Source organism: Schistocerca nitens, chromosome 3, assembly GCF_023898315.1.
Source record: "Schistocerca nitens isolate TAMUIC-IGC-003100 chromosome 3, iqSchNite1.1, whole genome shotgun sequence".
In the NCBI taxonomy this organism is placed as follows: domain Eukaryota; kingdom Metazoa; phylum Arthropoda; class Insecta; order Orthoptera; family Acrididae; genus Schistocerca; species Schistocerca nitens.
The window spans coordinates 561,842,483-561,866,851 of NC_064616.1; the positions used below are offsets into that span (position 1 = coordinate 561,842,483).

At 35.6% G+C, this 24,369-nt stretch overlaps 1 protein-coding gene and 1 pseudogene across 1 annotated transcript in view; both read right to left on the minus strand.

The window, feature by feature from the left end:
- The window catches only part of LOC126248468 (glycine dehydrogenase (decarboxylating), mitochondrial), a 318,452-nt gene that overhangs the window by 176,916 nt on the left and 117,167 nt on the right, over positions 1-24,369 (minus strand). Inside the window, exons 3-5 of the mRNA XM_049949479.1 lie at positions 18,443-18,578; positions 18,170-18,334; positions 2,337-2,562 (exon numbers count right to left, since the gene is read on the minus strand). Of these exons, the coding sequence (XP_049805436.1) occupies positions 2,337-2,562; positions 18,170-18,334; positions 18,443-18,578 (527 nt within the window). The remainder of the gene's footprint in view (positions 1-2,336; positions 2,563-18,169; positions 18,335-18,442; positions 18,579-24,369) is intronic.
- LOC126250175 (5S ribosomal RNA) lies at positions 17,710-17,827 on the minus strand (annotated as a pseudogene).

Here is a 24,369-nt window from a genome sequence, read left to right on the forward strand (position 1 = left end):
AGTCTGCTGCAGCTTCTCCCTGATATTACTGATTTTGTACACTGAGCACACAGTAACGGGAACCAAGGAGAAATTTGGAATAGGAATTAAAGTTCAGGCAGAAGAAATAAAAACTTTGTAATTTACTGATGATGCTGTATTTCTGTCAAAGACAGAAAAGGACTTGGAAGAGCAGCTGAACAGAATGGACAATGTCTTGAAAAGATGTTATCAGATGAATATCAACAAAAACTGGGTAATGGGAATGTAATCGAATCAAATCATGCAACGATGAGGGAACTAGATTAAATGAGATACTAATACTAGTAAAAGAGTTTTTATATTTTGGCAGAAAAATAATTGGTCACCAAAGTAGAGGGGACATAAAATTTACATCAGCAATAGCAAGAAAAGCATTTCTGAGAAAGATTTGGTAACACTGAATTAAATTTAAGTGTTAGGGTGTCTTTTATGAAGATATTTATATGGAATGTAGCCTTGTATGGAAGTGGAACTTGAGTGATAAGCAGTCCTGACAACAAGAAAACAGAGGGTTTTTGAAATATAGTGTTACAAAAGAATGATGAAAATTAGATTGTTAGATTGAATAACAAATAAGTAGGTACTGTATTGAATTGGGGGAATCAGAAATTTGTGGCACAATGTGACTTACAGAAGAATCTGGTTGGCAGGAGACATACAGAGGCAGCAAGGAACTGACAATTCGAAAATAAGTGTTTGGATAGAAACTGTAGAGGGCGTACAAATTTTGAATACAGTAAGCAGATTCAAATGGATGTACAGGGTGACAGTTATTGAACTATAAAAAATAAAATCATCATAACTTCTGAACGGTTAGTGTTCAGATATTCAAACTACACGGTAGGCTGCAGGGTATGATGGGAAGTAGTATGTGCATGTATGATTTAGATGGGTTCATCAATAAGCAAAACTGGTGCATTTGGGGGACTGAGAATCTGCATTTCATGATCAAGAATTCTCTTCACCCTCAATGGGTGACTGTGGGGTGTGCAACATCTGGTCATGGAGTAATCGGTGCAATATTCGTTGATAGCATGATGACTACTGAATGGTACATGAAGGGTTTGGATGATGATTTCATCCCTATTATCCAAAGTGACCTTGATTTTGACGAGATGTGGTTCATGCAAGTTGGAGCTCAACTCCATCAAAGCAGGAGGGTGTTTGATGTTAAGGAGGAACACTTTGGGGACCACTTTCTGACTCTGGGGTACCCAGAGGCAACTGGCATGGGCCTCGATTGGCCACCATATTCTCTGAATCTGAACACATGCAACTCCTTTTTGTGGGGATATATTAAAGACAAGGTATACTGCAATAACCCAAAACCATTGCCGAGTTGCAAACAGCCATTCAGGAGGTCATCGACAATATCTATGTTCTGAGACTTCAGCGGGTCATGCAGAATATCACTATTTGTCTGTGCCACATCATTGCCAATGATGGCAGGTGTATTGAACATGTCATAATATAAATCTGAATATCAGTAGTGATATTTACATGTTCAATAAAGTGTGTGCATGCTGCAGTTTGTAACTAATTTATGTTTTTTTCATATAGGCCAGGAATTGTCCTGTAAGTTACAGTTGATAAGCAGAGATGAAGAGGATTGCACAGGATAAACTAGTGTGGAGACACACATCAAACCAGTCTTTGAACTGAAGACCACCACCACCACCACCACCACCACCACCACCACAACAACAACAACAACAACAACAGAAATACATGTCTCCTGAACTATCAGTAAGTAATATGGTCTCATCCTGCAAAAAATCCACTACAACACTGCTTGAAAGATAAATCCACTAAAACACTGCTTGAAAGATAAAAGAAGGAATATATTCTGATAAAGAGTAGAGAAATGTCATTTCAGGATGTTCTTGAGGCTGTGGTTAAGTTTAATTCTATACTATGTGATGTTCCAGAATCCTAGCACAAGAAATTCAGTTGAGCTTGGAAGGTATAGAGAGGAACTAGTGGCAACATTAAACATTGAGTGAGTATGTAATGCATGAATGGACAGCACATTTAATAACACACTGTTTGCAAAAGGCAGAGACTTAGTCTGACATACAATTTTAACTTGTTCTGTAAGATCACCAAGAAGGCTTATCCTCTGTAGAGTAATAAACTGAATAATAATAAGGATAAAATTTTAACTTTAGAAAAACTATGTTAATGTCCTTTATTTTACATTTCCTAAAATGTCTTTCTACTGTTGTTTTATGGATAACTTCATATTAAGTATTCGATGTTCAATGTACTAATGCATTCAGGATATATGAAATACTTTTCATTCCTTTGTTACTTACACCATTTAAATGAGCACGTTGTACAACCTCTGTGAAATCATTAACAGTTCCTTCTGTATCAGGGTATTGGAAAAGGACGGCTGCTATATCTCTGTTTGTGAAGTCAGCTTGGAATACATTTCCTACTTCTATGGACAATCCTAGTGAATCAGCTCTTGTTTCCACAACAGAAATTGTTTGTGGATGAAGTAGATGTGATAGAAATAAACGTCTTCTTTTGTTTTGCCTGAAATAAAATTGCTTTTAATGTATAAAACCAGAAATGGAACTCTTTCATTACACCATTTAATATATAAGTAGTGTATAGTAACATCACAAATTCCATCATCATCCATTATTCTGCATGTTCTTATTTGCAAGACTGGAGTATTTGCCTATCTCTTGCCACCACAAATAATATTTTCTAACAGCTTTAATCTAGCTTTAGACAGCTGCACATAAATGATAGAAAAAATAATCAGTTTAAAAAAATTATGTATTAAAATTTTTTGCCCACTGGTAATAGTTTGGGTCAGATAAAAGTTTTGGTTGCTATTATTTCCAGAATGAAATGATAATAATTGAATCCAGTAATGCTTAACTATACATATCAAAACATATGAATCTGGGCAGTGACAGTGTTGCACTTTCCCGCATTATATTATTTTATAATAGATAGTTTAGTAGACAAGGGCAGCACCTGCATGTGAGTCAATAGTCAGTAAGAAGAACTGAATAATTATGAAAATGTTTAGTTATTGTTCAGATAATAAACCATACACAAAGATGTAGTTTAAAATTGGTTACATATTTTGAAGTAAGGTTGACAGTAAATTACCTCTTTTACATTTTGGCACCATTACAAACACAAAGTTTATTCTATATTAGGAAACAGCAACCACAATATCAAGAGAGTACAAGAAAGTGTTCATAAACTAATTTCAACAAATATCAACATAGAATTTACACGAGTATTGCTGAAACTTTAACAACTGCAGCAAGAGCAAGTATATATTATGAATTCCAGTATTGTGCTGATATTCTTGTTGCCTGCATAACTAAACTTCTATTTATGTGACATTTCACTGCTCAACACCTTCACTATACAGTAATTGGTTATTTTCACTCACTCCATTCTATTCCACATTGGATTTCCCTGTATTGAATTAACAGTGTAATGCATGACTCAGGAATCATTGTTGTATTTGCACATTTGCACAGTTCCACACTACAGAGAAAAAGCTCATAAGATGAACTAATGTAATAATGAAATAGTCAGAAAGTGGTAGCAGTTTTCAGTGCAGAATTATCAGATTTGAAGAAAGTTTATTGATAATTATTCTCTTCAATGCATAAGCATTTTCAAATATAATCTTTAGACTTTAAAGAGAGACTGCTTTCCATTCCTACCAGATCTGTAATGTTGAAATCATACACTTGAACCATTGCAGGCAATTTTTAATAGTCAGATAGGAATGACCAAGTGACCTGCTATATTAACACTTTTCTGTTCGCACATCTCTTACAAATTGATTCGCTTGGCGCTGGCAGTGCTAATTCGGATTACTTGGCTTTTCACCGGCTGTTTTTGACATCATCATTAACTTTTACTCATCTCATCATTAGTTCTCATAAGTTCACAACCCTTTTCCCCTACTTTCATAAAATTGTAGAGGTGATGCTACTTCCCATAAGAAGGTGGCAATAGTTCCATCACTGTATTTGCTAAAGGCTGTCCAGTGCCAGAATATATCTTGAATCAGGAAATGTATCCCGTACTCTAATCACACAGCATCCAAATGAGTATGCCATTTTCCATAATTTTCGACAGATTGTAAACTTTAAAATTTAACCATTTATGCCACAGTATCATTCCTTCATCAACTGAGATGTTTTGACTTAGATTAAAAGTTTCTTTAAACTTTTTGGAAAAATTATCAATTATGAATTGCATTTTGAAAAGCCAATCGTCCTTATCTGGTTCATCGTTGTTGTCAGAAAAATGTAAAAATGATAATATTTGTCTGAATCATTTGTGGGACATCGTTTTGCAAAATATTGGTGTGTCTATCAACGGTTTCATTGACCAATAATCATCGCTCCTTGTTTTTTTTTTTTTTTTTTTTGTACAATTCCCATAAGGATAACAAGCCAAAACATCCCATAATTCTGACAAATTTGGCATTTTTTATCCAGTTTCCTTCTATTGCAATTTTGACTGTAGTATTTGTTGGTTTTGTTGCTAATATATTCAAATAGATCGTTCCCAATATATAATTCTACAATATCTTCGATGCTCTGTGTATCTGTGGGAAATATGTTTGGACCCAGAGATCCTTCAAATTTATTATTGGTCCTCGGTAAATCAAAGTATGACCACTGTGCACTGTATTCTTTGTCTGATTCATCCAAATCACTTGGCAACCATAGTGTTCACCAAATTCTTCTTGGACGTATTTCACTATCTTCTGACAATTCTGCTTCACTTCCATTTCTTTGATATCCAATGTCTTCTTCCCAATCAGCCAAGTCATCTGGAACATCAGACAAGATGTCTGCATATTCATCATAAATAATCGTATCGTCTCTTTCATCTGCCATGATGAAAGAACACAAATACTCATAAAAAGGAAAAACTTGTTCACGTGTGTAACTTATTGTTACCTAAATGAAATACCAACAGAATGCAAAAGACACTAAAGTGGTGTCGCCGGCCACTGCACGATGCTATGCTCACAACACCAATGTGGTGCCACCGGCCACTGAGCGATACTATGCACAGGACACCACTGTGGTGTCGCCAGCCATTTACCGCTATTTTGAGTACGTCACCACTGTGGTGGCAATGGACGGCATAGTGTTAACAGAACACTCAGAGTTCTGGGTGAGAGTTTCCATGTGATGAATGCTATAAGTAGCGTATATTTTTCCACCATTTGTATTTTAGTCATTAACATTTTGCATAATAACTTAACATTCATTTCTTTGTAACTGGCTGGTTCTGCTGACATCATCACTGGCATTCTTGAAAACACATTTAACTCCAATTATCTGTTTTGTGTATATCTTAAAAGCAGTATTAGGTCAAAACTTCTGATCAGAACCAGAATTTAGTACTCATTTTATGTTACTGTGAACACAAGTGTGCAAGAGGCATTACAGAGGTGTCGCTGCTCCCCAGGCTGCGTAATCCAGTGTCTTATTTCATGAATATGGGGCACTGCAATATATGGTACCATTTGATGCCACACATCCTTTCAGATAATTTGACTCATGGGTAAGAATATGATAAGCAAGTTGGGATGTCTCTCGTTAACATAAAGGTGTTTTTTTTTATTGTGTTGAGATTATTTCATGAAATTTGTACTATTAATTTCCTCCTCAGAATGCCAAAATATTTTGTTGACTCCCACTTACATAGGAAGAAATTACTATTGTAAGAAAAAGCAGTTAGAGTTCACATGGAAAAATTAAAAATTTAAGTGCATTTTTTTTTTTTTTTCACGTTATTCAAGAGTTGAATGGTCAAGAAACAGTCTGAAAGTGGCTCTGTGAATCCTGCGCCAAACTCTTAAGCCTGGATTGCATAATGGTCATGTAGATGTAGAAGGGTAACCTTGATACATAAGGTTAGTATGGTACGTACTGTAGTAGCTTTGCCACTGTTCTCTGCATTACTACAGCTGTATTCCAAAAGGACAGTCCATGTCCAACTGATACCGAAAGTGTTCTATATCTACATCCACACTGTCACTTACAAGCTTTCCTATTACAATTGCAATGGTGCACAGGAAAAATAATTATTGTTAAGTCCCTGTGTGAACTCTAATCTCCCTAATTTTGCCTTCATGGTCTTTTTGTGATAAGTATATTTTGGTTTAATCTTCTAGGAAAGTAAGCAAACGGAATTTTAAGAGACAACTATAGCATGATGCACAATGACACTTTTGCACTTAATAAATGAACATGTAACAAAATAAACTGCTCTTCTTTGGATCTTCTCTATCAATCCTATCTGTTACTGGTACCAGCTAGATGAGAAAGATTAAAGTATTTATCAAATGATGGTTTGGTAGCCTACTATCTTCATGAGTGGATTACTCTTCCTAAGGATTCTTCGGGGCCAATATAGCAGTCTTCTAACACTCCTTGTGGTACACCCAAAGCTGTTTTTACATCTGAAGATTTTTCTTATTTAAAAATAACATGCTGTGTTCTATTTGTTATAAACTACATTCTAGAACACTGCAATTTCTTATGAATACCAGCACCTGGCACCAAAGTCACCTCAGCTGTACTTCACATTTATCACTGTGAAAACATATGGTATATTGTGTTGATGTATGCTCTTTGTTATGAAATTGTTTCATTATTGGAAAGCTGTGGGAAAAAGTTTTTTTGAGTGGTGGAAATAAGAATGCTGCTGTGACTATATTTTCATCTGTGTAACTCAATAAATTCTGAAAATGATGAATTGCTAGTTTTCTCATTCACTATTAAAACAACCTGAGGACCTTAAAAATCACCCTGAAGACAATGACTACCACAAATGGATTCAGAAAAGATGATTATTTTATTTTCTTTATTGAAATGGTACCTTCCTTTGAATTAATAAATGCACAAAGACTTAGCTGCTACACGAGGAAGTGCATGAACATCAACAATTTAAATTATTTTATTTAAATGACTCATTTAAAGCTACAGAATCATTCAAAAAGTCTATGTTCAGTAGTGCAGAAATATCCCGATCAAGCAGTATCACTTGGATCTGATTTTAACCTACTGAACATGCACTGGAAGTCCCTGGATTCAACGCAGGTTGTTCGATTGGATTTTGAAGTAGTGCTGAATATGTTTTCCCAAAACGTGTCTTGAACAGCTAGTTCAACAACCCACAAGCAATGAAAATATGTTAGACCCTGTAGAAACAGACAGTCTTGATCTCATAAACAGTGTCAGTACAGAGACAGGAATTAGTGATCATGATATCATAGTGATGATGGTTACTACAGATAATCCATCAAGAAGACTAGGAGAGTTTTAATGTTCCAAAGAGCAGATAAGCAGTTGTTAGTATCTAATTAGATAGTTAATGTACTTCATTTAGTTCTGATATGATACAGGTAAAGGAAATATTGGCAAAATTTAAACTGACTGTAAATCCCACTCTGTGCTGAGTAAGTGGATTAAGCACAGAGAAGTTCCACCATGGTTTAACAACAAAATTCCAAAAATGCTGTGGATCAATCTTGGTTCAAAAATGAATGTGGCAGTGTTAACAGGCACAAGTTAGTAGAAATTTGTGCAGCTATAAAGAGAGTGGTGAACAAAGCATACTACAGTCTCTACCATCTTAATTCGGTGAAAGATCTTGCCAAAACCAGTGAAAATTCTGATCCTACATAAAACTACTTAGTAGGTTGTTTGTTTCTGTTCAGTGCAATGTTACCTTTAGGTATACATATAGTATACAGATCCAGATCCAAATACATTGTTATGAACAACTACACATGTAATTAAATATACTTCTTCACTGTGTCAGTGCAGTATGCCTTGACTTCATTGCCTCTGCAGTTGTACCTATGTTGGTAACTCAGGATCTTCAAGCAAATTCAAATTTCTATAAAGGAATATGCCACACTACCTCTTCTAATAAATGTTTATATTGCATCCCAATATACAACATTACAATAGTTGATAACAGAAGACACTGCTTGTCTGTTTGGCTTTGTATCTGACATCAGACTCTGGTATTACACAAATGAAAGAATAATTTGTCAGTTCTGTGGAATTCTGTTGTTTGCTGTGACAATGTCAAAATTGTCATGATGCACTTCTTACTCAATGATGCCCTTTGCTATTCCTAGATGGGATATCATGTGATACAACAAATGAAAAGCCCCCCCCCCCCCCCCCCGAAACTGCAACTCATGATAATAGGCCTATTGCAAATGCTGTCCCAGCTTTAAGACAAGCAGCAACCATCCATATCATGTCACATGCGAAAACAAATGACAGAAACCTCCAAACAGTTTTCAAATCTTAACTATTTAATCACTAAATGGTTTCACCTATTGTAACCATCATTCACTGGCTAGGTAGGCACAGGGTAACACATAACCCTACCAGAGTGATGTGTCAGTCATTGTTCATTTGTCTACCAGTCTGCTGTTAAAAAACAGCAAAAGGAAAGCTGAAGTTTTAAACCTTGCATTTAAAAAATTCATTCACGAAGGAAGATTGTAGAGACATACCAGCATCTGGCCACTGAACAGACTCCCCTATAGAGGACATAGGGATAGGTGTTCAGAAGCACAGAAAGAGTTAAAGGCAAGTAATCACACATCTGGATGGAAAGCAAATTTGGTTTTACAGAGATTACTCTGGCATAACATTTGTAGTACACTATACAACATTTGTAGCACACTATACAAGCCTTAATTTCAGAGTGATCTTTGAAGAATTTATTTTCCATGCAACTGACGAAAATATCTGCAGTGTATCTGCCAACGGAGATCTCGTAGTTACTAATACTTAGATCTAGTCTTGAAACGAGAAGTAGTTTTACTATAGTATGATTTCCAATGACTCGATAGTTTTAATGATGGCCCCAGGGAAAAGTGCCTTGTGCGTCAACAAATTATTTTTAATTACTGTTATCATTTCATTCATATGAGTATTCATACACATGTTTCCTATATCAAGCCAGGCAAACCTCACATTAGCAGGAACACAAATATGTCTAATCATAATCATAATGTCTAGTCATATTGAACAAGCCTTGCCGTGACAGTTAAATGACTAGCTTGTGCGATTATGCTCATTGTACAGTACAATTGATTTAATATGCAACTGTCACCATAGTTGTCATATAGCGATTCGTATGTCACCTGCAGCCGAATCAATTAATGATGCTTACAGCATCACCTAGTGGGAAAATTTTCATAATCTTTTTGTTTCCATAACATTTCCCCTATCTGTGATGATATTCCATTCAAATTTATATGTAATTCTGAGGAGAGATGTCTGTTAAAAATGGAATTTTAATTATAATCACCCTGTGTATCAAAGGCTGGAAAATGAACAACTGTGTTTTTGTTCTGCTAATATTTGTTCATTTCAAACAAAAACGCAGTAAGGTGCATTGACAATTCTCTTGTGGTACATGTTCGAGTAGATGAATGTTATAATTGGGATTGTGGTCCGGTAGTGTGTGGCTAGTTGATTGGATCATGTGAAGCTTAATAGTAGGGATGTGTTCAGATGTAACTGATTTTTGCTGTATGTTCTATTTTGACTTTGTATTTATGATCTTGCTTCAGCACATACTCAGTAAAAATGGAGTCTGGGCCATGTAATCTGCAGCTACGATGATGCTCAGACAGTCTAGCTGCATAATGACCTGCCTGTTTGACCAACATAAAATTTGTTGCAGTCAATGCAAGTCATTTTATAAACTTCACTATTACTTAATAAATCTGATTTACTCTTGCTGTTGAATAAGGTATGAGCTGTGGTGCCTCTTACATAAAATGAAGCTTTGTAATTACAAGATTTGAGAGTTTTACTTCGGTTATCAGGTACCCTTTATTTCCATTCTGGAAATGCACCCAAAAATAATGCAGAGTAGCCAACACTCATCAATGAAAGACCAAAATCTGTTGAACACCTTTCAGCATATCTACTATCTCCTGGTGGATTGCCTCAGTGTGCTGGCACTACCTGGTGAAGTCAGTAGTAGCGACATACGTCAAAATAAGTGCTTGATAGATCGTTCATAAGGTGTGAAATTTGGCTTCTGTCATGTTCAGGTTCTTTGTGTGTAATAGTTCTTCAGTTGCTGTTTGGCTATACAGACCTGCTGCTGGTTGTACCAAATGTACTTTTAATTTACATCTGTAATTTGTCTCAGTTCCTTAGTTTTTCCTTGTTGTCCTCAAACCACTGCTGGCTGCACTATCGAAGTGAAAGCAGACCTTGGCAAGAAAAATTTAATCTCACCAATTGTATTTGGTAATACAGTCAAATCCCTTTAGCCATCTAGTCAGTCTAGCCATAATTTCCAAGAACACTGCTTTATTTGTGGCATGCATATTACTTTTCTAATCTTTCATATCAATTGGTACCTTAACAGTGCATACAATAAGAGGACTGTACTGTTGGTATTAAAGTTGCTGCCCACAAAATGGACAGTTTTTGTAGCATCAATGGAGCTACAGTGATATATGTCCCAGTTACCCACTGTCTCCTTCAAACTACGTCATGTTGAATTCAGAGTCAAGTACCAACATGAGACCAGTGTCATACAAAAGATCAACACTTCACATTGATGGCACATTTATCAAACACACACCATGCAAAAAATACAAACAATGCTGAACTGCTAGCCTTGGCAGTGTGTGCTTCTATTTACATGAACATAATATAGTTTGGTAACTACAGTATTCCATAAAGAAGCATGCCCCAAATCTTCCAAGAGTTACAAATCTTAAACAGTACATAACTGCATGAAGTGGAAACCAAAGTGGTGCCCCCAATATGCCATCCAGCAATCATAATAACAACTACATGATGGTAGATGGTGTGAGGCTGTTGGGGAAAAAAAAAAAACCTAAAGAGATCTCTGCTGGATGTTACAGCTCTAACACAACATATAATTATTATAACACAGTTCTTTATTCTGCAAAAAGTTATTCCTATATGATGAATTTCCCCAATAACTGATTGTATAATTAATTAATTAGTGAATAGAAATATGCTGAATAAAATATTGTAGTTACCAGTCATAATGCAAATGTAGCTGAACCAAGCCATTTCATTAATTACAAGGTTTCCGTTTTTCAATTAATATTATGATCTATCTGCAGTCACAAAAACTTAACACTATCTACCTCTTGTTGTTCAGTTAAAATATTAAATAGTAGTAGTAGTAGTAGTAGTAGTTTATTCATCCTGAGACAATTTACATTGCATGGATTTCATCAAAAAAATACAGACACACACACATATAGGGTGAACAATACTATACAAAATACAGATGTGCATAGTAGACTACGTAACATCAGACCACATTGAAATAGCATGTACAACTTTGATTATTTACATTGCTGCATGAGAAAGACTTTTTACATGGAATACACAGTTGATATTTAGATATATCACATACAATTCTAGCACTTTTGTACATATTATTTATTTAGATCATAGCAACAGTCAGATAAAAATTACTATTGGCACAGAGTACATAAATATAATTGTTTAGTATGGAGCTATTCCAGGTATTCTTTTACACTATAATAGCAGTTGGTCATTAAAAATTTGAATACTGCTTCTTTAAATGAAGACAATTTTTTTATTTCTTTTATCTTTACTGGTAGTTTGTTATACAATCTACTTCCTTGTATGTTTGTTGATTGTATAACAAATGGTCTGTACTGTGTCTTACCAAAATTTCATGGTAATCCATTTGTCTTGAACTATATGTAGACATTTCCAGATAATATGTCAACTTCATTTTCAGTGACTGAACTGGTGCTACTTTTTATTCATATCCTTTTATCATTTGCGAAAATAACAAAATTTTTGATTTTTTACATTGTTATTGGAAATTAATTTCTGTACATTAGAAACAACAGAGGATTCAGAATAGAACCCTGTGGTGTATTGTGTCAGATTTATTCAAATTCTGAGAGCCTATTGGTTGACATGGAATTGATACACTATGTTGTCATGCAGAGTGGAGAGAAACCAGGAACCCAGTGTATCCGCTATTCCATGACATTTTATCTTTTGCATGAGACTATTGTGGGTCACCAATTTTTTGAGATTTATCTTCTCTAGATATTCTGTGAACAGTTTTGTAAGATACTTTTACATTAAATTATTACCTTTCATACAGGTTTAATAATTTCTATTGGAACACTGGCCTCTCATAGCACATTTGCTATGTTTATACAGAAAATCTGTTTTATATATCTCATCAGGAATTACTTCTGGAATGCCATTTCTTTGTTGTGAGTTACTTGTGTTCGTTTCATCCCTTGACTATAAAAACATTTATAAAATCTTTGATTGCTTGTACAACTTTCTGTTGTTATTTACTATAAAGGCAGTTGCATTTTTAGTTCAATTCAGCATTTTGAAAAGTCTGTTTTGTATTTGCTTCCTTCTGGAAGAATATATTATGGATGAAAATGTCCCTGGTGAATTCTCCTAATGTGTAGCTTTTGTTATATCTGCTATCACTCTCTAAGTTTTCCACCAAGAACTATTCTTTTATCTTTGGCTTACTTTTGCATTAATACCTGTCATGTTTGTCTTCTAGTTAAATTTGTCCCCTTAATGATGGTGTCAGTCCACTACTCCAAATATCCATTCACTAAGGCTAAAATGCAGATGTCCTAGGAACCCTTTAGTGGCAAAAGGGATGCTGAAAATATTACCCATTGTGCACAAGCTTAACAGGGGTGAAAGAGTCTGACTATGCTTGTGAACTGGTGAATAGTGTTGAACTCAACAGAGCTCTGTGCACAGCCAAGAGCATACACAATTAGAGTCATGGGAGGGCAGCTTCTCCCTCCAAGCACACACACATATCAACAAAAAGAACTCTGCAAACCAAACTTAACATTCTGCCATGAGACAGACAGATGTATCAATTTAGTATCAGACTAAAGGAAGACAGAACAGATAATTAATATTGAGTAGTAGTAAGTGTACAGTCAGTAAGATGGAGCATGTGCTATGATGTCATTATGCACAGTAGCCAAATGTTGGTGTTGAGTTTTGTAAAGAATACATATGACGTGTAAATATGAAATCTTCAAATTATTTGTATAATTTAAAATGCCTTAATCCAAATTATCATCAATGTTGTGTTTTTGAAAACCTCATTATTCAGTGTAGAGTTTACAAGCTACTGACAACAGTTTTAGTAGTACTTCACACAAAAACATCATCTTTAAAGTAATATTCAAAATTTATGATTCATAAAAACCACATGTACTGCATATTTGACCCCATTTATTATTATTTGTTCTCTAATTCATGTATCTTATTTGAAAAGCCTCAGGATATTTGATCTTTTCTGAAGTTTACTTATTCAAAATTTTTGTTTTCAAGTTTAGATCTTGAAATATGATCCTTCTGAAAGTACAGTATTATTATCAAATAGCACTAATTTTTCTGTTTCTAAATATGTACAATTTTACATGTAATGGTTTTGTGTTAGTTAAACAGTTTTTCAATTAAAAAGTTAAATTTCCAGAAATCTCAGTGTGGGCTTTTCTAAATCCCTGGGATAAAAGATACACACCAAAATTCTTCTACATAAAATAGAATCTATCATTTTTGCGATTTGAAGTACATGTCCATTATAATTATCCGGGCTGTTATGCCGTGGTCAGTTGATGAATTCTGTGTAAATTCCCAACGTTTGTTCCCCGTCTGCGGAGGACATCTTCAAGGGGGTCTGTAGCTTGATGGAAGGTCCAACACACCCACTGGCTCGCTACTGACTCTTTGTACTTCAGTCAGTAGCGAGCCAGCGGATGTGTTGGACCTTCCATCGAGCTATAGACCCCCTTGAAGATGTCCTCCGCAGACAGGAATGAAACGTTGGGAATTGACACAGAATTCATCAACCGACCATGGCATAACAGCCTGGATTATTATAATGGACATGACATTTCCGGCCGTGAAAGTCTACATTTTAGATTTTAAGTACACAATGTTATTGTCCTAGAAAATAACTCCATACTCTAATGTACATACGTACTAATTATCAGTCCTGTCTTTTATGCATGTATTGATAATTTAATAACTTAGTATTTTAAGTTTTTGTGATTTAGAAAAATGCTCCTCACAAAGTCAGTCAGTCTTGGATGGACATTCATTTTAATTAGGTTTATACAGGCAGTCTTAGATATGCTTTCATTATGTACAGACCTTATGTTATCTGGTCCATGCCTAGCATTTCAAGAGTAAAGTCAATATATAAAAGTTCCATGTCAGTGGTCTGTAAAAAGCCAGAATTGAGTGCAGTTACACATATACAGTCACAGTCTACCTACAGTCACACGAAATCACTTGGGAAAACTTCAAACAAACATTTATCTAATTCAAACGACATATAATTTCCCCTTGTTTGTGCAATTTAGGATCATCATAGTTTCTATATGTTTGCTTATCTGCCTTCTTACAAATACGAGGTTTTCCATGTAAAAGCTGATCACCACAATAAAAGACAGTGATTACAAATATGCATAAATGTGAAATCCATTCTGATGATGTTAAGCAAAGTCATTTAATGTTCACTCAAAACACCTAGCAATCACCAACTGAATTCAGAAATAAGGGTATGACATCCAAGAAATCAATTATATCTGAACAATAAATTTACTATTTGTCTGACTCCATTTGGAATACTTTGAGTGAATTGTGTATACCACTAAAAGTTCATGAAGTACGAGACTGCTGTGAACTGACCCAGTCATTTGAAAATCTTTTTATTGCATGTTGCTGATGTTATGAGTATATATGTGCAAACCTTGAAACACAGAGTTAGAGTGGGCCATAGCATTGACAAGGAAGCTGTATCATTTACAAATACAAAAGTTCCAAGAAGGAACATTAATAAAAACCAATAATTCTGAGACATGTATCATTCATTGGACAACACACTATTTCCACAATATGAATGCTGGATACCCTATACTGAGAACAATACCTTCAATTTTGGAAAAAAAAAAGAAGAGAAACTTCTTGCGCAAGCAGCTGGGTTCCACAAAAGATCAACAGTCACCTAAGATACCCACAGAGAAAAAATCAAATATTTGAAATTATAACAGGAAAGAAAGGGAATTACAAAGATTGGTTGCAATATTTCTGAGACACTGAAAAGTAAATAATAATGGGAGATCTATTACACTGCCTGAAAAAGATGTTAAGCATTAGAAGGGGAAGAGGAAACAAAATTAAACTTTGCACATTGAGAGGGTATGTGACGTGTTTACTTGAGCGATTAAAAAATAACTTTTCAGCAATAGCCAACTTATCATTATGATGTTGAACCCGCTTTGACCTGGATGCATGGACCCATTTGGTTGGGAAAGGTATCATAATGACACTCATTTGACTTCTTAGGCAAGCTGGCCCCTGACTGCTTTAAATGTTCCTTGATATCCTTGATACTGGCACTTAGAAAGAATTGACATTTCAGCTGGCCCTGCAAATGTTCTATTGAGGAAAGATTTTTGGGATCTTGCTGGTCATGGCAGTACTTCATCATCCCTCAGACAATCCTTACACACATGAGCATTGTCCAGTTGAAAAATGGCACCACGACACTGTCACATGAGAGGATCTAGAATGTCCGTGATATATTGTTGTGCTGTCAGAGTCCTGTCAATCACTACTAGCTGTGACCTGAAGTCATACACACTGGCTCCCAACATTGAGATGCCAGAAATAACACTGCTGTGCCCCTCCAAAACAATGGATTAATGGGACCCCTCTCCAGATCACCACCACACTCATCAACGAAGGTCATCTGAAGTAATGCAGAAATGCAATTAATTGCTGGACACAATGTGAAATCATTCATTAGAAGTCCAAGCTTCCTAGTCACAGCACCACTCCAAACACAGCCATTTGTGTTGTGGTGTTAACAGTGAACTACACATGGGATTGTAATTCCCAGTCCAGATGCCACTAGTCTCTGACCAATTGTGCAGGATGAGACAGAATGTTACATGGAGTCTATTACTTGGTCTTGGTGTGCCATAGTGTTCAATATTTGTGGGGATGAGATGTGGTGAACCAGTACCTTGACAACAGCTATATGTGCTCTCATTTTCCCACGCAGTCCAGCATGAAACCACTGTCACATCTAAATGCCTCACAAATCTGGGGTTGCACGATTTGTACAGCTGACTAAATAGAGACCCACAAGCGGACCCCTTTCAGACTGTATGGTTACTGATAACACTGTCCCATACAAGTATGTGGCATCTCTTTGTCTTTTAGTGATCACCCTACATCTGACACTCTTCATGCCCCTTATGTACACTACCAGGCCTAGTAACAACACTAGACATGAACTATTCTACTACACTCAGGTGGTAGTTTTACGTCACAGAATATTGCAACTCTTGTCATTTACATACCTACTATGATGTGTATGTGTACAAAATTACATTGACAGCCAAGAGTGGAAATGTGCTTGCACTGGTTTCTAAGGGAAGAAGCAACTATTGTGAATGCTGTGGTGAAAGTGGGTTTGTGCCAAATGTGTTATTAATATTTAAATCTATGATGAAATATTGTGATCATACTGATCATAACATTAATTAATCCACAATCTGCCTACACTCTTTGGATTGTTGAAATAATTAACAGGTTGTCATGAAAAAATACAACTGTACACTGTAATTAAAACAAACAAGTAAAGATTCAAAACATTTAAAGTTGATAGTATCTGTACTGTGTATGAGCAGACAGTTCTTAGATCACCTTCGTATTGTATTTAAAATGCAATCAATCTAATTTATGCCACACTGAAATAGTGTTTAGGAAACACAAATATTACATTCAAGCTGGATAGTTGATTTGCAACATAAAAGAACAGTTTCCTGTTATAAAGTCCAGTAGGCCTCTCATTACACACATTTTTGTGCAGACAAGGAGGATTAACTATTGACATAACGATAATAATTCATTGTCAGTACACAGGCCAACTGTACCACGACAGTGAGAGTAATAATGTAAGAAGGAGTGATATCTTAGCGGTCTTACGACACAAAGAATGGCTATCAGCCATAGTGTTACTAACATTAGTGGATTCAGTCTTATGTTACAGGTGTGTGCCATTTAAGGACCTATAATATTTAAGGTGGGTAGTAGTAGGGGTGTTCACCCTACCTCTTGCAGTACCATTGTGCATAGATACTTTCTTCCCCTTTGCAGCTCGCATGACATCTCTTCAACTATAACCAGAGCCATTTTTTGTGGACCCTCAAAATTATTTCATCATTCATCATCCATCACAAAACTAGTGTGGGTTTGCCTACTAACCTCTACTCACATCCCAGTTGTACTCTTGCTCAAAGCTACCTCTGTCCAGTTGAAAGTACAGCAAAGTTTCCAAGTCATTGTTGTCCCTTATCAGTCAGCGAGTCTTCGTGTGACAGATTATACGTTTATTTTTTCAGACCACGAGTGGTCTACCGGGACCATCCGACCGCCGTGTCATCCTCGGTGGAGGATGTGGATAGGAGAGGCGTGGGGTCAGTACACCACTCTCACGGTCGTAAGATGGTATTCTTGACCGAAGCCGTGACTATTCAGTTAAGTAGCTCCTCAATTGGCATCACGAAGCTGAGTGCACCCCGAAAAATGGCAACAGCGCATGGCGGCCTGGATGGTCACCCATCCAGGTGCCAATCATGCCCGACAGCGCTTAACTTCGGTGATCTCACGGGAACCGGTGTATCCACTGCGGCAAGGCCATTACCTATACATTTATTATATATGACTGTAAATACCGAATAACCATATTGTCAGCAGTAAGTAATGGAGAGCAACGAACCTTTATTTGTATACCACAAAATTATCAATCAAAATGGTTATGATGCTAACAGTGTGAACATCTGGATTAGAAACTAGGATTTACTGATTGATCCCCTTAATACTCAAAGATTTAACTGAGGCTGTGTCTTCAGTCCTTAGCAATACATTTTTGCAACTATTAAGTATCAATAATGCATGCTCAGCTTCATGAACACCAATATTTTTCTGTCATAAGATAGCACAGAAATTTTTTTCTAAGTTTTCTAAAAACTGCTGTTCCCTGTTACCTGTAGCATAGACTCATAGCCTCAGCAGCTGCTGTACCTTCGTCTAATAGGGAAGCATTAGCTACTTCCATGCCTGTGAGGTCACATACCATTGTTTGGTAATTCAGCAGTCCTTCCAGCCTGCCCTGAGCTACTTCTGGCTGATAAGGTGTGTACTGTGTGGTCCTATGAAAAAGAGAGAACAACTGGCAATCAGACTGATATGTTGGAATCCATTTATCTTTCTAATAAACTAAAGTATTTTAAATATTAAGTGTGTTCTCAAATACATACCAGCCAGGATTTTCAAATATATTTCTCATAATTGTGTGAGGAACACAACAATTATTGTAACCCATGCCTATATAACTACGCCACACTTTGTTCTTGTTTGCTATCTCCTGGATACGTTTTATTAGCTCATATTCACCTGAAATGTAAGTAAATATTTGGCAGTGATGGTTTTATAGTGATATCACTGAAATTATTATATTTGCATTTGTATAAAAGTATAAAACATCAAAGCATTCTTTTCAATACTGAGACTTATTCTGCTAAAGTGTGCAACACCAAAATTTAATTTACAGCATGGCTGCTTGATTTTATCCAACAGATACTGAAAAGGGGAAACATTCATTTCCTAACTCTGTTAAGATGCCATCTTTTTCTACTGGTGTAACTTTATATTAGATTTACCAAATTCGGCATTTCTCATTGCATTAAGCTTACAAACAGGATTGTGCTGTGTATACTTCACATAATGAAGTAACCCCTGTCACCAACAATTTGTAGTTCAAACTTGTGGATCTATGTACCATAATTTATGATAATGCTGCAAAAAAAATGTTGCTATCAATTTGATTTATACAGATCATTTTTACAGAAAATGCTTAACTCTGAAAATAATATGAATAGTGGCAGACAAAGGAGTAGTAACTTTGTTTGAAAATGGAGAATAGTTAAATTGCTAAGAGAAACTTTAAAACTGACCCTTAGGTCTTGTGGGAGTAGAACTTCAAAATGTTATAACGAAGTAGTAAAATGGAAGATATATATGGTAAAAAATATTTTGATAGGTCTGCACAGTGTGGCATTAGAGAGAGAGAGAGAGAGAGAGAGAGAGAGAGAGCACAAAAATTGGCAAAGGCAAATAGATTTATTGTCTGGTGTGTCAGAACTCAACATTACATGTTTTTCCATTATCACATCAGTAATTTACTTCTTATTACCTAGTACTGTCATGGCTACGAATGCTACAAAAATATTCCCTATAAGAGATATAACTATCTGAAATCATGCCTGAAAATGGAAATCAACTTGTTCAGCACTTTCTCCTCAACAAACAGATTAACTTTCTTATTCTTTCAACATCCTCATCATCTATGCTAAGCTTCCCATCACACAACTTCCTTTAATAATCCCATCACTGTAAGGGTTGCCTTATCGGAAGAGAGATAATCTGAGGTGACACAGTAAACTGTCAGGAGGCTGTGATGCAAACAGGCTCTAAACCAGGGGTTTTCAGACTGTGCATCACAGCTCCCAGAGGCAACGCAACCTTACAATGGGAGTGTAGTAGTGGTTTTACAAAAATAATAATTTGGTTAATTTGCTTTCTAAGCAAAGGAACAACGTGTGCACTGGTATTGATTTCTTTTGGGCTGGCAAGAAAGTAGTGATACAGTGACAGTGTGCTAGATTGCAGTCAAATCTTACTACACAACTCATTTATTTTTGTTAAGTAACAATCAGTTTGAAAGTTAGTTTTGTTGAATGCAGATAATCTTTATTTGTTTATTGTCTTTTGTGATGATTTTTGTCTCTGTCAGCATGGATAAATTTTTAAATGTAAGTACAAAATGTATCGTGCAGCTCTAAAGACATGAACAGATGAAAATGCAGGAGGTATGAGAACAATTACTCAACTTTTGGTTTTACATGTACTACAGTTGGACATGTTAAATGACCCGGTGTATCATTTGTTTTAAAGTCCTAGCTACTGAAAGCATGTTTTGTAACCAAATGAAATGACATTTGGAGTCAAATCACAATACTTTGGCAAACAAACTATGAGAATACCTTTCCCACAATTTGAAAGACATGAAGAAAAAAGAAAAAAACTCTCACCACAAAGCTACGATTCCTGCAATGCTCATCTTTCACTTCACAAAGATGCCTACTGTGTAGCAAATAGCAAGGAACCTCACAATATAGTGGAAGATATTTTATTTCATATAATACGTGAGTTAGCTGCTAAGCAACTAGCAAATATGCCTTTGTAAGGCAACATTATTAGTCATTGAATATGTGATGTGGCCAAAAACACTAATAGTTGACAATTAATGGTTGGAAAAACTCCAAGGTAATGGCGATTTTGCTACTCATTCAATGAAGCCATAGACAAACAATGATATGCATCTAATGTTTATACAGGAAAATTACTCTTGGAACAAAAGCAACAGACTTCTTTGAAATACTACACTCTTTATTGAAGAAAAGAACATTAATTGGGAAAACTGTGTAGGCATTTATACAGATGAAGACCACAGTCTGTCTGTCTTTGACATTTATGCCAGATTGCAAGCTCTTTGTACACACTTCCACTCATCAAGAAACACTTGCATCATAAAGCATGAGTCCTGTTGTTCATGAGCTTCTTCAATCAGTGATCAAAGTTGTACACTTCATTAAATGTTGTCACTGAAGCTAAGGTGTTTTCAGCAAATGTGCATTACTATGGCAGTTGAGTACATGTCCCTAATTGATTACAGTAGCTCTTGCTAGCTTTCACATCGGGGTCTTTGAAAATGATTTATGAAGTTGGGACTGAATTTTACTTTTACCTTGTTCAACAGCAACATTTCCGTGAAGTTCATAGACAGTGACTATATTTTGATGCAGGTTTTTCTTTGTGAAAGCTTTTAAAACTCAGTTTATGGAAGGTATCCCTTCAAGGTAAAGAGACCAACATTCTGTAACTGTCACACAAGATTTCAGCTTCTAGATAGATTGTGGAAGAAAAAGTTGGATGATAAAGATATACATTACATTTTCCCTGCTCTTCACATGATTGTAGAAGACAATAACTTTCAGCTGAGTGAAGAATTGAAATCTGTGTTTATTGATCATTTAAATGAACTCACTGATTACTTTCTGAAGGACATTTTAGAACAAGTTGATCAACACAGTGAATTAAAGCTCCATTCAGTACAGAACTTACATCAACGCTTACCACTGAGGAACAAGAGACCTATTGATGTATAATACATGTGAACTGGCAATGCAGCGAATCAACAAACACCGGAGTTAGTGACTCGTTAGGAAAACTAAGGGGGCTATTGAGGTCTAAGAAAGTGCCAAGTGGCAGCACTAGGAGCATAGCAGAAGTACATAGAAATATGAAAAATAGAAGGGGAAATGGTTAAAATAAATATTGAAAGAGATAGTCTTAAAATCAATCAACAGGAATGTTAAGGAGCACAAAGCTGTAGTGGTAGGAGCAGATAAGGGTAATATTTGCTTGCAATAACATAATCACCCCAGAAAATCAAAATAAGCTAAATGTAATTCATCCAAGACTCCAGCCATCTGCGCCAAAATCAAGACACACAAACCAGAATTTCCGGTTCACCTCATTCTTAATTGTATTGGTAACCTGGCAGAACCTGCTACCAAATTTGTTCCTAACATCTTAAGACAATATTTTGTTTATCATATCATTTATTCAATTTCAAATAGCAAGGTGCTCATTGATAAGCTTCAGAATAAAGCAGTTCCCCCAGTCTGCTGCTTAGTCTCTCTCAATGTGAAAAACTTGTACACAAACATACCAATCAATGAAACTATCAACATTATTGTTGATAATCTAAGAAAGAAGAGTGCACTCATTACTGATGAAATCGATGAGCTCGTATTCCTCCTTAGAATCATCATGTCATAAAACTATTTTTCTTTTCATAACCATATGTATAAACAAAAAGGCACTAGCAAAGGAGAAACGCTTGGCTGGCTGTTGCGCACACATTTTTCAACAACTCATTAGAGAACAAATACTTCAAACAGCAATTACTCAGTGATTGATTGTGTGATTGATTGATTACTTAGCATCCATTTAGACCCTAATTTAGTACAACGTGAATTAACTAATCTGAAGCATACCACAAAAGCTAATGGCTATAATGCCAACCTAGTAGACTGGGTATTTTGTCAAAAATCAGCAAATTTGAATAACACAATCAGTTCTCATAGTACTCCTTCAGACTTCAGCTATGTCACTTTAACTTTTTGGGTGATACATTGTATAGAGTAGACAACCTCCTCAAATTGCATCATGTTAGTCTCTTTCTACATCCGTGGTAGGATTCGGTACATGTTCGTCCACAATGAACAGCGAACTAAAGATTTCTTCTCTGACTCCAGTATGCACAAGCTCACCTGTGCCCATTGTTCCCTAACATGCAGACTGGTAGTTCTGTCAAAATAAGATTTCAAGAGCTCCATCTTACCAAAATGGATGATGAAAAAAAAAAAAATCCTCAATTGTAGAATATCTTAGTACTAGAGGCCATTGTGAACCTCCTCTTGACTCCCTCCAGGTTTTACACTGTGACCCTAAAGATAAAGAACTATTCTGGAATAATTTGAGATAACTAAATTCCTTGAACATTCTAAAAGTTGTACATCTCAATGACCAACTAGTGATAAGAAATCAAGTTTTTGTGACTAAAATATCAGCTTTGTCAACACACTTAATCCTGTGTTCAGTGTGGTTTATCACACATTCGTGTTTTTGCCCCTATTTACCTTTCTCTACAAATTCATTATTTCACAACCCTGCCTCATTCCTTATATCCAATTCTTTATTTCTTATTCCACTCCCCCCATCCTTCCACTCTTCTTTCCTTTCAGCTATAAGGTGTTTACTTTGTTATTCAATAGTTTCCTTATGCTGTCATTAGCTCTAGCTTCAGAGCATTTAATTTTGTGTACTTTATAATAACAGCATTATATATTCATATATTCCACTTTACTGTGTTCCCCTTCTTTTTAATTATTATATAGTTTAGTTTTACCTTTATCATTATCACTGGCTATCTAAGATTCAACCTGTGTATTCCTTATTATTTTATTTGTATTTATTTTAAGCATTTCCCCTTCTATTTTATGTATTCATATGCCTTTGTACTTCTTCTCTGCTCTCATCACCACCACTTGGCACTTTATTATAGAATTCATGAGCCCCTCTTAGCTTACCTAGTGATCCACTCTGGTGGATATATGGAGTCACTGCATCGCCTGTTCACACATAATATTAAATGTTTGTGACCGCCTTCCTATATTTGCACCACTTTCCACTCCACTTGTTGAGTGTTTACTATTATTATTCCTTAACTCTCACGAATTTATATCAATTCTGAGCTCAGTAAAATGTTTAATATTTTAATATAACTTTACTCATCTTGCCATTCTCAACCAGCCTCCTGGTCAAAACATGATGGTCGCGTATTTTGTTTTAACCTTTTGTTATTGAGGATTTTCATTATCTTACTAATGCGGCTTTCACTGTTTTAAGAAAAGTACAATAATTTTCATACCTCACTATTAACTCAATCTTGGCAATTGTTGGTGCCAGATAGATTCAAGTACTTTCATGTACCTAATAAAAACTATTTGGTTATTACTTGCAGATAAGCTGAAGGTGAGTCAGTTGACTCATATTTATACATATGTTTCACTTTTATCTCTGCAAATTTTACCCTGCTGTTTTGTTTTCATGTAGCTCAGTTGTTATGATGTAAGTTCTCATGCATTATGTGCTGTACAATAATATAATTTTGTTGGTACATTCAGTGGAACATGTGGATACTGTCTGTTCATGATGTTGGATGACAAAGTATAGGTATTTGTGCTTTGTGGGCTACACTACTTTTTCACCTCCATCCCCACCTTGTTGATAGGCAGGTGCTTTTTTTTATTTTATTAAGCATCCATTCACCAGTTCTTTGATGTAGGATATAGCTTACTTTTGATTCAACAACATAAATAATTTTAAGCATATAATACAATACAGTAAATTGTTGAAATAAAATACATTAAAATAATAGTACAATCTAATATATAGTCCAATAGATAAAAAAGCAATTTTTCATACATAAAAAGAAAGAGGAAATAATTTAAATTTCTGTCAATGGATATTAATTTACTGTGTAACGGCACCTCAC